The 13,405-nt window shown below is 43.6% G+C and overlaps 1 protein-coding gene across 1 annotated transcript in view; it reads right to left on the bottom strand.

Moving 5' to 3' along the window:
* Positions 1-1,109: 1,109 nt before the first annotated feature.
* kl-2 (dynein heavy chain 2, axonemal kl-2) overlaps positions 1,110-13,405 on the bottom strand; it is a 75,796-nt gene continuing 63,500 nt past the window's right edge. The window contains exons 67-81 of the mRNA XM_069500113.1: positions 12,881-13,044; positions 11,988-12,134; positions 11,438-11,583; positions 10,780-10,940; positions 10,218-10,422; positions 9,836-10,021; positions 9,164-9,348; positions 8,288-8,429; positions 6,996-7,076; positions 5,387-5,554; positions 4,930-5,032; positions 3,364-4,241; positions 3,086-3,201; positions 2,289-2,422; positions 1,110-1,425 (exon numbers count right to left, since the gene is read on the bottom strand). Of these exons, the coding sequence (XP_069356214.1) occupies positions 1,286-1,425; positions 2,289-2,422; positions 3,086-3,201; positions 3,364-4,241; positions 4,930-5,032; positions 5,387-5,554; positions 6,996-7,076; positions 8,288-8,429; positions 9,164-9,348; positions 9,836-10,021; positions 10,218-10,422; positions 10,780-10,940; positions 11,438-11,583; positions 11,988-12,134; positions 12,881-13,044 (2,956 nt within the window). The 3' untranslated portion in view covers positions 1,110-1,285. The remainder of the gene's footprint in view (positions 1,426-2,288; positions 2,423-3,085; positions 3,202-3,363; positions 4,242-4,929; positions 5,033-5,386; positions 5,555-6,995; positions 7,077-8,287; positions 8,430-9,163; positions 9,349-9,835; positions 10,022-10,217; positions 10,423-10,779; positions 10,941-11,437; positions 11,584-11,987; positions 12,135-12,880; positions 13,045-13,405) is intronic.

Here is a 13,405-nt window from a genome sequence, read left to right as displayed (position 1 = left end):
GATCACCACCTATAGTAGACGCATTTTAAACTGAGTCGTCGAGTTATCTGTCTGTTTCGCTCGCACTTACAGGTCGTTGGTAAGTACGAGCGAAACATACAGATAACTCGACGGGTCAGTTTAAAATGCGTCGACTATAAACGACAAGACTGCCTTTGCATGCTCTGTAGTTCTATGTCTAGTTTTTATTTCTACTGTGTATCAAAGGTACTGTGGACTCAAGTCACGTAATCAAGACAATGTGCTGAATGAGGGTACCGAACGGGCGTGGGCCGACTTTTATGTTACGCAATACGGTATTTGACAACTAGTCAAATCATTAACTTTTTATCAAACGTATGAAATACCGGTATGTGACGTCACAATCATTTGACGTGCTTTTTTTAGTTTAATCGATAATTTAAAATGGTTATCACAAAACCAACAAAGGACGTGGATTTTACGCATTTTGGAAGACCCTCTATTTAATAATCACTGAGAAATAATTTATTTTTGATGTAGTCAAATACCCAATTGCCTAAGCTTGGCAATTGCGGGTGTCCGGCTATTAGGTGTCTATAGGTAGTCTGTGTGTGCAGTTAATCTAAATATATAAAAGGAAAAGGTGACTGACTGGCTGACCTGATCTATCAAGGCACAGACCAAACTACTGCAGGGTGATTCGCTAACTCAGTTTCTAACACTGAATGATAGGCACGGCGCTCATTTTTTAATCCGTTGAAGGTTTTCTACGAAAAAACATTTTAATATCACTCAGTGAAGCAGCAATGTAGAACTAACCAACCTCGGTGGCTATCATTTAGTGTTAGACACTGAGTTAGAGAATCACCTAGCTGGACGGATCGGGCTGAAATTTGGCATGCAGATAGCTATTATGACGTATGCATCCACTAAAAAAGGATTTTTGAAAATTCACACCCTAAAGAAGTGAAATAGGGGTTTGAATTTTGTGTAGTCCACGCGAACGAAGTAGCGAGCATAAGCTGGTATAAAAATAAATAAATAAATAAAAACCTAAATCCACGTGGACGAAGTCGCGAGCATCAGGTAGGTTCATAAATAAAAACCACAAGTTCTTTATAACTATTTATTAATCTTTAGATAAAGCTAACATCAGACAACAACAAACCTCCTATGCAGTGGCGTGCACAGGGTTTGAAACCAGGGTAAGCATTAGTTAGGTATGCACCTGTTTACTGGCAGGTCATAATGTAAAATTTGCATTGAGCTATTACAACTGGGTAAGCAGTGCATTTATGCCTCTATGACCTGCACGCCACTGCTCCTATGTGTCGAGGGTGCAAAGCAGCGCAGTGCCCCGCTTGACCCAGAAGTCGGGGGTCTGCTTGCCGGCGGGGAGGTCCACGGCCACCACGAACGCGCCCTTACGTAAGGGGTAGTAGTAGCACGGGCAGATGTAACGATCTGTGGGGTAAACGTCATGTTCAGTGTTTTAGACCTCGCAATCTAAATCGGTCAAGTGCGAGTTGGACTCGCACACGAAAGGTTCCGTACCATCGCATAAAGTAAAAGTCAAATGATTTATTCAAAATAGGTAATAAATTACTCTCATTGATTGTCTGGTATGGTGTTAGATTTGTAAGATATAGTGGTGATAATTATAACGCAAACTTAAAACTAAAGCTACGAGGGTTCCAAAAGCGCCCAGGTCTGAGAAGAGCCCACAACAAACTCAGCCGGGTATTATTTTTATTATCACCACTTTTCAAAATTATTAAAACTTATTAGAACTACCACAAAGTCGTTAAGCAACTCATTCCCAAGCTTGCTTATCATTTAAATAATCCTTTACATTGTAATAGGATTTTTCAGGATAGGATTAGGTCGCGACATGTCGAGATGGCAATCGGGGAAATCGGGGGGACGCCCCGCACCGGGTTAGCACGGGGGCTGTGCTGGTCTGTCGGGTTCTCACGCCGATTGTGATCTTAACCTGTAGCGTACTATACAAAAAATATTCACTTATTGTTTTAATTTCTATGGCGGCCCTTTTTTAATTGGCCTCTTCAGCTTCACAACCTGGTGAGTCATGTAGGTTACTCTAATTCTCCTCAATTCTGATCACGTAGAGAAACTCCGCACAAGCTCTCTCCATCGCCCGCTGAGTGAATCTGAGCTGAGGGTAATAGTTAGCGACCATGTCTCGGATCCATATGTCATCACTGGCAACACGCACTGATTATGTCATCAAGCACTGAGTGATTTCGGAAGAGAAGACAACTTGCGGGCATCATCATCAGTATTAATATAAACCGTAAAATAGTTACTTTTCAGTCGTCGGCCGGTGGCTCGGATGGGCTTAAAGTGTATGGGTGTTAGGGGGAAGACAAGTTGCATCGGCAACGGCTCCTGCAGGTAGCCTTCCTTGCGAAACCAACTCGCGCCCTCCAGGAATAAGCCTCTGAGGATAAAGAGTACAAGTTCATTTGACGACACCCAAAGTTAATAGTGACGTTGTGACTGTATTTTGCTGGACAGCTCGTGAAGTCCCAGCGAAAAGAACAAGAAAGAGGGTAGTTCGATACATGACAGGTCGAACTTCATTTCTCGCAGCACCGCAGTCCCGTCATGGCCACGATTCGTGCAACTGCGCCGAAATATCAATCAAAATCATCGTAAAAATCATGGTATGTACCATATACCCGTTTGTCGTTAAGCCATGTAAAAAATAAATAAGCGTAAAGTTAATTTTATTTGCAGAAACTAGAAAGTATGATATACCTAGTCAATGCAGATCTTTAGGGCCCATTCGGTGTAATGCCCCGTAAGTCCAGCCTGACTGTTCCTGAAATACCTGATTCCCGAATAAACATAGGCTAAAAAAAACATTTGGACCAAAAACATTTACAGTAAAGAGAAAAAGAGAGTAAAATTGGACAGGGAAGCACACTGAGAGATCTCTACCAATGATCCTTGGCATTGCAAGAAGTTATAAAGGGAGTAGAATAGGTAAAAAAAGAATCCAAGAAGAGTTCCTACGGGATTTTTATCTAGTTCTAAATAAGATGTTCTGGAATTCAAGAGGATCAGCGACTTTTTCACGAAAAAAATAAATGTTATTGACCTTATATAAACGCCTCCATCCCTCGGCGGGCGCACAAAAGCATTTTCCTCAAGCGGCATCACGGTGAACTCCCAACACAACGTGTCGATGGGCCAGCCCTCACCTCGGGCAGTTGTCTGCAACAAAGAGTACCATGGAGTGGAAACGCCCCGCATACCCGATGCGGGATAGCACGAGTGACGTGTGGGTGTGCGGGGCGATATGAGGCGGGGGAAGCCTCATATCCCGATTGCGTATTACTTAAAAACAGTTAAGTTAAACAGTCGATGTATAAATACCTGCATAACAGCGGTGAGGAAGCCAGTGGGGGCGACCAGAGAGGGCAGCCAGCACAAGGTAGGGGGAGATCGAGGGGCGTTGGCCCACGCGCTCAAGTGCGCCCCGCGCAGGTACAGTTCCCGACACCACGCGCCCAGCGGCTTCATCGAGGGACGAGCTGTATTGTACGACATAAATACCTGCATAACAGCGGTGAGGAAGCCAGTGGGGGCGACCAGAGAGGGCAGCCAGCACAAGGTAGGGGGAGATCGAGGGGCGTTGGCCCACGCGCTCAAGTGCGCCCCGCGCAGGTACAGTTCCCGACACCACGCGCCCAGCGGCTTCATCGAGGGACGAGCTGTATTGTACGACATAAATACCTGCATAACAGCGGTGAGGAAGCCAGTGGGGGCGACCAGAGAGGGCAGCCAGCACAAGGTAGGGGGAGATCGAGGGGCGTTGGCCCACGCGCTCAAGTGCGCCCCGCGCAGGTACAGTTCCCGACACCACGCGCCCAGCGGCTTCATCGAGGGACGAGCTGTATTGTACGACATAAATACCTGCATAACAGCGGTGAGGAAGCCAGTGGGGGCGACCAGAGAGGGCAGCCAGCACAAGGTAGGGGGAGATCGAGGGGCGTTGGCCCACGCGCTCAAGTGCGCCCCGCGCAGGTACAGTTCCCGACACCACGCGCCCAGCGGCTTCATCGAGGGACGAGCTGTATTGTACGACATAAATACCTGCATAACAGCGGTGAGGAAGCCAGTGGGGGCGACCAGAGAGGGCAGCCAGCACAAGGTAGGGGGAGATCGAGGGGCGTTGGCCCACGCGCTCAAGTGCGCCCCGCGCAGGTACAGTTCCCGACACCACGCGCCCAGCGGCTTCATCGAGGGACGAGCTGTATTGTACGACATTTTTATGCTTTTGCACAAAGTTTCTGATACGAACCGCTGACGCTCATATTCATAGTCCAATGGGAAATGCACATGCATCTAGCAAGAATGCCAGCTAACTCAGTGTCTAACACTGAATGATAGCTGCTGAGCTCATTTGACATTGCTCGGTCACAAGTAAAGGAATAAATCCGAAACCGAAAACCTTGAATTTGTGGGTACGTCACGAAAAAAATTAAAATGTGTTCATAAGCAAATAATTAGCAAAGTAAGATAACTATACCAAGTTGACATGAAGATTATGTACTTGCTTGAGTACCTATCTTTTTCTTTTTTATAGTGCATTTATGACATTTTATTACCAAATACGACAAGGTGCTTGAGTAACTTAATAATTTTTATGCCATATTTTGTACAATCATTTTATTATTGTATTGTTCTATGCCGATCTGACTTTCGTAAGCGCTTGTAATGAGTCTAAATCGAAATAAATACAAAATACAAAATACAAAAGTGGGGTATCATATGAAAGGGCTTTGCCTGTACATTCTAAAACTGATTTTTGTTTATTTTTATGCCTAATGATTTTTGATTTATCGTGAAAAATATCGAAAAAATACAACTAGTACGGCGAACCCTGGGTGCGCGAGTCGGACTCGCACTTGGCCGGATTTTTTCTTAAGAAACTCTTACCTTTTTGCCAGAAAGATGGCACCCTTCCCTCAAATATACAGTTGTACATAATCTCTAGCATCTCTGACATCACCACCAAGCCTTCGATCGCACGCCGGAGTTCCTGAAATTCAGAAAATCTAAATATGTAAAAAGAAAAGGTGACTGACTGACTGACTGACTTATATATCAAACCACAGCCTAAACCGCTATTCCTAATATCGCTATAGAGTAGTTTAGTAGTCTTAGATGTTATTCCAAAATTTACGGAAGGTGATTGTGTTTTTTTATACATTTTATACTATTAATTCTATTGAACCATCGACTCAAAATGTTAGACACGTTTCTAAAGTTACCCGTAGCTTCTGTGTCAACTCAGTAGGCAATTTTTTATGCCCCCCGCATATTTGAGTTTCTTAAAAATCTGGTAGCATTGGAAACGTCAAAAAATGAGATTTAATTAAAAATTCGACTATACCCTAAGTCCGGCAATGATTCCGGAGATCAGGGTGTTGTAGTAGCCAATCTCCTGCAGCAAGGAGACGCACATCGGCATCACGATCTCTGGCCCCATCATCCGCTCCGTGGTCTCCATGTCGATGCGACTCGGCAACTTGGACAGCATCTCCGCTGCTAGCTCGTCCACCTGGTGGAATTCACGAGAGCAAGAGGGTTGAAACGTTACCGGAAATATGGCAGGCATATTGAAAAAAGTTCCAAATAATTTTTAAATACATATCAAAAATTGCGGCACCGGCAGGATTCGAACCTGCGTCTTGTGGGTTTCGCGCCCGACGCCTTGACCTAGAGGCCACGGTTTCGCTTACTGCCAGTTGTTCGCTTACACGAAATTTGTGATATGTATGTTCACCTATGTGTTAATTCAGGGTAATCTATTTCCATTCCAAATTTCATCCAAATCCGTTCAGCGGTTTTGCATGATTGAGTAACAAACATCCAAACATCCACACTTTCACATTTATTATTAGGATTAGGATTATTTATATTTATTTATTATACTAACTGATCCCCGCGACTTCGTCCGCATGGAGTTAGGTTTTAAAAATTCCGTGGGAACACATTAATTTTCCGGGATAAAAAGTAGCCTATGTCACTATACCCATGCAAAAAATCACGACGTTATTGAAGGACAAACCACTAAACCAACAAACAAACACACTTTCGCATTTATAATATAATGGGTAGTGATTTTAACACACTAGCTGATGCCCGCGACTTGGTTCGCGTGGATTTAGGTTTGAAATTCCCGTGGGAACTCGTTGATTTTCCGGGATAAAAAGTAGCCTATACCTATGCAATACATCGCATTGATCCGTTGCTCCGTTGTGGCGTGATTGAAGGACAAACCAACAAACAAATACACGTTCGCATTTATAATAAGGGTACTGATCAATGATACCTTATTTATCACAAATATGAGCGGTAGTTTGACATTTATAAAGCAACCAAAACCAACAACAGACTATAGTCGGATTTTTAAATCCGTGGAATTATGACGTTTCTTAATGTTACCAGAGATAAAACAATTCCCACAAAGAAGAAAACTTTAAATATGTACTCATACATAAATCAACTGCCGCAGGTATGTAAAATCATCACTTTAGAACAAATCAACCGATTTGGCCGATTTTATGTTATTTTCGTAAAGAAGAAGGTTTTTGTGAAACAATGTCTTAAAAAATCCTGAATCATAATCTAAGCGTGTACTTTTAGGCACATCAAGATGATTAAAATTAAAAGGAACTAAAAATAAACTTAGAATTAATGCTCAACATATAAGTCAAGATTACATCCTCAAATCAACCGATCACATTGCTGCCAGTTTCCACTTTCCACTGTTAAAGATTGCACCCTATTTAAGTGCGAAGTTAAGTCTTAGGGCTTTTTATATTGATAGGGATTTAATGTAATTTGGGGTAAAATCGAACTTCAGGTGGTGGTCACACTGTTTTTCATACAAATAACTCCGCTGATGTATAAAAACGACAACGTCAGAATTCCACCGAATTAAAAATCAGAGTAGGTATAGTGATTATTAGATTTTGAAGAAAAGATTCAAGGAATACCTTTTGGTCTTCTCCCCCACCCCCACCGCCGCCTCCAGTGGACGCGAGCGCGAACAGAGTCGAACACATTATTCGCGCGTCCTGTGCACAAAAATAGAGTACATCAACCTTTAGAAGGAGATAGCAGTCGTTGAGACTGACAAAACGTCATATAGGTGTGAGTGACAGAGACAACGCTCTACAAAGCCGAAATGTCATTCTGAAGGCCGAAGTACATTACTCTCTGACACGTACTGTAAGCTTGAATTATTTGTCGAGGAAGCCTTGGATTTTACTGAAAATATAGCTGTAAATGACAGGTCCCTAACTATGGGCCTCATAAGAAAGCTCACAGTCACTCAGCGGGCGATGGAAAGAGCTATGCTTGGAGTTTCTCTACGTGATCAAATCGAAATATGTTAAAGGAAAAGGTGACTCACTGACTGACTGCTCTATCAACGCACAGCTCAAACTGCTGGACGGATTGGCCTGAAATTTGGCATGCAGATAGCTATTATGACGTAGGCATCCGTTAAGAAACGATTTTTGAAAATTCAACCCCTAAGGGGGTGAAATAGGGGTTTGAAATTTGTGTAGTCCACGCGGACGAAGTCGCGAGCACAAGCTTGAAGGAGATCTTTAGGAGAACTAGAGTAACCGACATAGCTCAATGGGTTGCGAAGCTGAAGTGGCAAGGGGCAGGGCACATAGTTCGTAAAACCGATAGACGTTGGGGTCCCAAGGTGCTGGAATGGCGACCTCGCACTGGAAGACGCAGCGTTGGAAGACCCCCCACTAGGTGGACGGATGACATCAGACGAGTCGCAGGGCGTCGCTGGATTCAGCCAAGACCTTTTACCTTACCGCAATCACAAATTATTTAAATTGTCCATATTTTCTAAATTCAATTTGAAATTATTGAACCAATGGACCTTCACAATTTCTGAACGTGCGCCTATAGTGCCAACTACGTCAAAAGCAAAAAAAACTTCCGTTTATCAGACGTACTTCTGCAACGAACATTCAGATCGAATACGTTTTTCGCTCATGATTCGGTGTGGTGCGAATTCATCATTTTTGGCACGATATTCCATTACAACCGTCAACTGTACTTAAAATTGACGCAGATCTGTGGAGTCCTGGACGGGTACCCCAAGGATATCGAGACGTCCCAAGCATCGGTAAAGGGCGGTTACATTCGTGATTTCTTGGCCTCATATTCAAACAAACCGTAATTTAACTTTTACCATCTGTGATGCAATTAGGCCTTAGCCTCGGTCCACGGATTAAAAGGATTTCATTATCACGGTTACCTGTGCCAAAGCGGCGACGTCAGCCGAGGCGTGTTGGCCCACGGATTCTGCGCGCTCGTACCCCGGCAGAAGGTCCAGAAAGTCGCGGTATGATTCCAGACTGCCGTCCCGTGGGATGTGGTAGGCGGGGATACTCGAAAGTCTAAGAGACAAAGATTCATTTGAGGTGTGTGGGGTGCTTGCCTACATGATGGACTGACGATATATAGGGGCGGTAAGCAACAGGATGGAGAAGGCTGAGAACAGGGTGTAGTGTGACTCATTAGGTTAAGCCTGTGCTCGACAAAGGATGCCCCTATGTCGAGATAGGACGTAGGGGCATCCTTTGTCCCTATGTCCTATCTCCGGGATAGGACTAAGTTGGGATGTCCCTGGAAGGAGGAACCTATGTTGATGATGATTGAAATATGAAATTAACCCAAATATAATGTAGTTGATGCTCGCAACGTGGATTTAAAAATCCCGCGTGAAAACGATTTGATTTTCTGGGATTAAAAAGCAACCTATGCCGTTGCCAGGATGCAACCTATTTTCGTGCTAAAATCGTCAAGATCAGATACGCAACAAACGAGTTTCCCTGTTTGGTAGTTTTCTTCATTAATTCTCAACAAAGCAGTGAACCAACCTGCATCGAATTGATGCCTCCCTTACCCTCTGTAAACACTGTTTACAAATTGCGATCTTTTAATTTGTGGATAGAAAAATCACCTTCCACCACCACCAATCTCCAATAAAATTGGTTGGTTAAATTCGTTGGTCCATGTATATCGTCTGAAGTCGCCATCACTTTCTCGCACCACTATTGACAAAGCTGCCTTAGGAACCGTCTCAGTTATCCTAGACCTATAATATCTTCTCTGAACAAAACTAAGATACCTGTAAAACGGTACATCGAGCGCCTCTTCACAGAAGAACTGGTTGATATAAGCGATGAGCACGCGCTTGTCCCAGTCGTCGGTGATGTGACCTCCGTAGTTGATGATGGCGAATAAGTAGCGGAGTGCGTCCCATGGCACCTCCTCGTATTCTTCTAGATAGTTCGCTAGCAAGTTATCTGACACCTGTAAAGGAGTTCTATCACTTATTAAGCAACTAGCTTGAAAAAATTAAAATTTAATAGGTTTGTAATCAGGTGAATCTTGATATACGGCTGTAAATCTTGGAAAGTTTGCTGTGTTTGACACCTAGAGAAGATGGCAGTATTTCTCTTGACAAAATATGACTTTAGAAAATGTTACAATTTTTTTTAAAGAATATTAGTAGCCAAGTGTATTATGCTGACTAATATTCCCCTTTCCCCTCCAACTAAGCGTAAAGCTTGTGTTAGGAGTAGGTACGACAATAGTACAACGGGTGGGGTTTGAACCGGCGACCTTCCGGATTTCAGTCCGCTCCTTTAACCGTTGAGCTATCGAGGCTCTAAATTCGCTTCTAACTAGGCACAGCTGTTACGTCCCACAAGACCAGCCCTAAGTCTATTTAGAAATTATAAATTCCCAAATTGATTTGAGCCCGGAAGGTAGTCAACTAGAATGGTTAAAGCCTTACCTCAAAGTCAGAATCATTGAAACTGTATACAGCATTGTACCCAAGCTGCCGGAACCGTTTCCTTGCGATCAGCGAGCAATGGAAGAAGGATACGCAGAACAGCAGTTTGCGGTATTTAGGCGTCGCCTCGTCGAACTTATCCTCGTTCAGGTTTGCGTACAGACGGACCAGGTTGCCTTTTAAACCCTGCCCAAAATTTTCACTATTCAATATTATAATGACTAATGAGTTATTTTGTTTTGTACATAATAAGAATGTGATCATTGAAAAAAATAGTTGCGTCTATATTTTGTGTAAATGAGACAGACAGTTTTCAGGCAGTGGGATGGCATGTTTTAAGTGTTTGGACTTCTTGGTTTGGCATATCACGATGCCAACTTACCTGAGGTGGTTCAGTAGTCATCTTAATAGACCTCTGGAGGACGTTGAGAGGGAACTTTTCATCAGGCATGGAGGAGAGCCAGAGTCGGAAACGCGGGTGTATGCGCGGGTTGTCCAAGCCTCGGAGCGCGCCGAGCCACACACAAGCCAAGTGGCAGTTGGCGAGAAACACCCAACCGCCCTCTTTCATGCCGTGAGCTAACATCCTGGGTTGAAACACAGAAAATTGTGACTGAAATGGATAATTTGTAACGGAAAAAACCCGACCAAGTGCGAGTCAGGCTCGCGCAACGAGGGTTCCGTATGACGTCACGATTCACGTCAGTCACCTGTCACGTGACAGTATTACTATAGAAGAAAAATTTTAAAACATGAATCGTCACGTTGCGTTCCGTTTCGACCAAATGTAAATTTTGCAATTTTTAATTAATAATTTATACAATCAAAAGTGAACTAAATAAAAAAATAATGGTTGCGATTTAATGTCAGGACAATAAAGATTCGGGGAGGAAAAAATACAGTAAATTTACACCACACGCATATTCCTTATTAGTTATCCTTACTTGGCAGCGGTAGGAGCCTGGCCCTGCCCCAGACTAAGGGTCTGGAACTTATCGAACATCTTCACGTCGGTCGCGAGTTGGATGAGAGCGGACGTCGGGTCCACTCCAGGCGACAGCACGAACAGGAGGGAGGTTTTCCATGTTGATTCCTCCCAGGCTGCCTGGATTTACGAAAACAGCCAATAAAACAGAGTCTTGGAAAAATATGCTTTTTTATTCAAATAAAAGTTAGCGCTTGACTGGTCGAAGTTAGTTGAATTCGCTACTGCCCTTGACAGCTCGAACTTCATCTCTCGCAGTACCGCAGTCCCGTCGTGACCACGACCCGTACAAATGGGTTGAAATGTCGAAAAATAAAAACAAAATTAATCATGGTATGTTTAAGAATTATCTACGTGTTAGCATGGATTTAGGCTGTTAGACCCCCACGCATCTCACATTCATTGTTTGTATAAATTAAACCACGTTTCACTTAAATCTTCCTTATATTTTCTACAATAACGTCTTTACATTTTTCACCATTTTCCAACAAGTACCACAGACAATAATAGACCAAAGAGTATATGGTACAGATTCTAACAGTATGTACCCGTTATCTACATTAAAAAATGTCGGTAAACCACGAAATAAGCTTAAAATCATTAGTATGAATGTATACCTTAATATCAAGCACGGGTGGTTCCACATAACGGGGTCCCAGCACGTTGACGATGTACGTAGTGATGCACGCAGAAACACGGTCTATCCGCAACGAGCGCACGAACAGGATGCGCTGGAACTCGTTGCAGACATCGTTCCAATCACCTGGAGAAAGAAAACAAAAACCAATGCATTCGATATGGTTTATAAAACGATTTTTTTTTAATATAATGATGGGTTGCGAAGCTGAAGAGGCATAGTTCGAAGAACTGATAATAATTGGTGCCCTAAGGTGCTGGAATGGCGACCTCACACCGAAAAGCGTATCGTTGGCAGTGCCAGTTGGCAGACAAGGTGGACAGACGAAATAGGAGTCGCAGTCAGTCGTGAAGTCTCTATTAGAGAGCATAGTGGAGGGAACCGGGGGGGAAAGGGAAGAGCTCGGAAGAAGGACGAGGGGGGGGGGCAGAGAGAAAGGGACGCCGATTTGAATAATTGGGGGAAAGGGGATAGCACGGAAGAGGAGGGAGAAAGAGACAAAGATACAGAATTGGTAATTCATGTCATACCAATAAGCGGTTGTGTTTCCGGTTCAGGATGCAAGTACCACTCCTTCCAATCCTTGGAGAAGGTTTCGAAGCCATCCGTGATGCCATGGAAACCCGGCAGCTTATCCATCTCAGTAATATTGTCCCAGCAGTCTTCCGGCAGCCAGTCTGCCAAAATATACATCTTAAGTCAATCTTGACGATTAGAACCTCAATTGAATGTATAATGTGTGAATTTTGAGAAAAGACTCGCTCCATTTGCTCTATGTGTCAACTGCCATGTCTAAAGTCTGTTCACTCTTAGATTGAAATCTACTTCTGTTCTCTAATAGACTAAAATCGTTCTAAGAAGACACGGGAGAGGCGAAACCTTTCTCATGCACTATATAGAATTGACGGTGAACCCTGTTTTTTATTCATTTACTGAGAGGGAGAGAGAGGATGGGGCACAGAAATTTCACGTAACCCTCTCTCCAGACTCCGGTTACCCTTAGGATATCACCCCTAATATACTATAAATATAACCGACTTTCTAGAGAAAAGGATAAGCTTACGGTGGCGCGCGGTGCGGTTTGAAAAAAAAGGAGGGTGGAATGAGATCAAAAAGCTCCTTAGAGCACTCCCCATTATAAAGGCGATAGAACACGCATAGAGAGCGTACGTCTCTACGGTGCTCCAGGCCCATATTCCAGTGCTTATTTTGCGTAGCTTGTCTAGAAAGTAACAGAGCTTGTCTAGTTACTGACAAAATATGTAAACAACTCACTGCCCGAAGAACTGCCATCTGCAGAGGATCGGTGACGAATGGATGATGGATAGATGAATGAATGAACAGATGGATAGATAAGTGCAGGGGGTAATATAAAAAGGGATGGATGAGCGGATAAATGGATGGGATAACACAGAGGACAGACTTGTGGGGTTGTCGGGCTGCTCGGAGCGGTCGAGCACTACACCGCCCTTGAGCAGGAACATGTACTCTTGGGAGCTCATCTTGCCCTGCTGGAACAGGATGCGCGACACCATGTGGAACGACAGCAGGAGCTTGTGCCGCTCGAACAATGCTCGACACGTGTTCCTGGAATATTACACTCGGCTGAATGACTACCCCTATTATAAATGTTAAAATGTGTTTGTTTGTTGGTTTGTCCTTCAATCACGTCGCAACGAAGCAACGGATCGACATGATTTTTTGCATGAATACAATAGAATATAAAATATATTCAAGTAAACTTTTACAAGTGCTTTTGAATCGTCAACTAGTTTTAATTTACCACTGGTTCGGAATGCCGTTCCTACCAAGAACCAGCAAGAAACTCGGCGGTTGCTCTTTTCAAGTGATTGATGAGTATAGTTTAAGACCTGGAAAGTGACATAGGCTACTTCTTATCGCGGAAAATATAAGAGTTCCGACGGGATTGCTAAAAACCTAAATCCAC

Source organism: Maniola hyperantus, chromosome 8 (assembly GCF_902806685.2).
Source record: "Maniola hyperantus chromosome 8, iAphHyp1.2, whole genome shotgun sequence".
Taxonomy (NCBI): domain Eukaryota; kingdom Metazoa; phylum Arthropoda; class Insecta; order Lepidoptera; family Nymphalidae; genus Maniola; species Maniola hyperantus.
The sequence above is the reverse complement of the archived record's forward strand: the minus strand, read 5'-3'. Positions and strand labels throughout refer to the sequence as shown.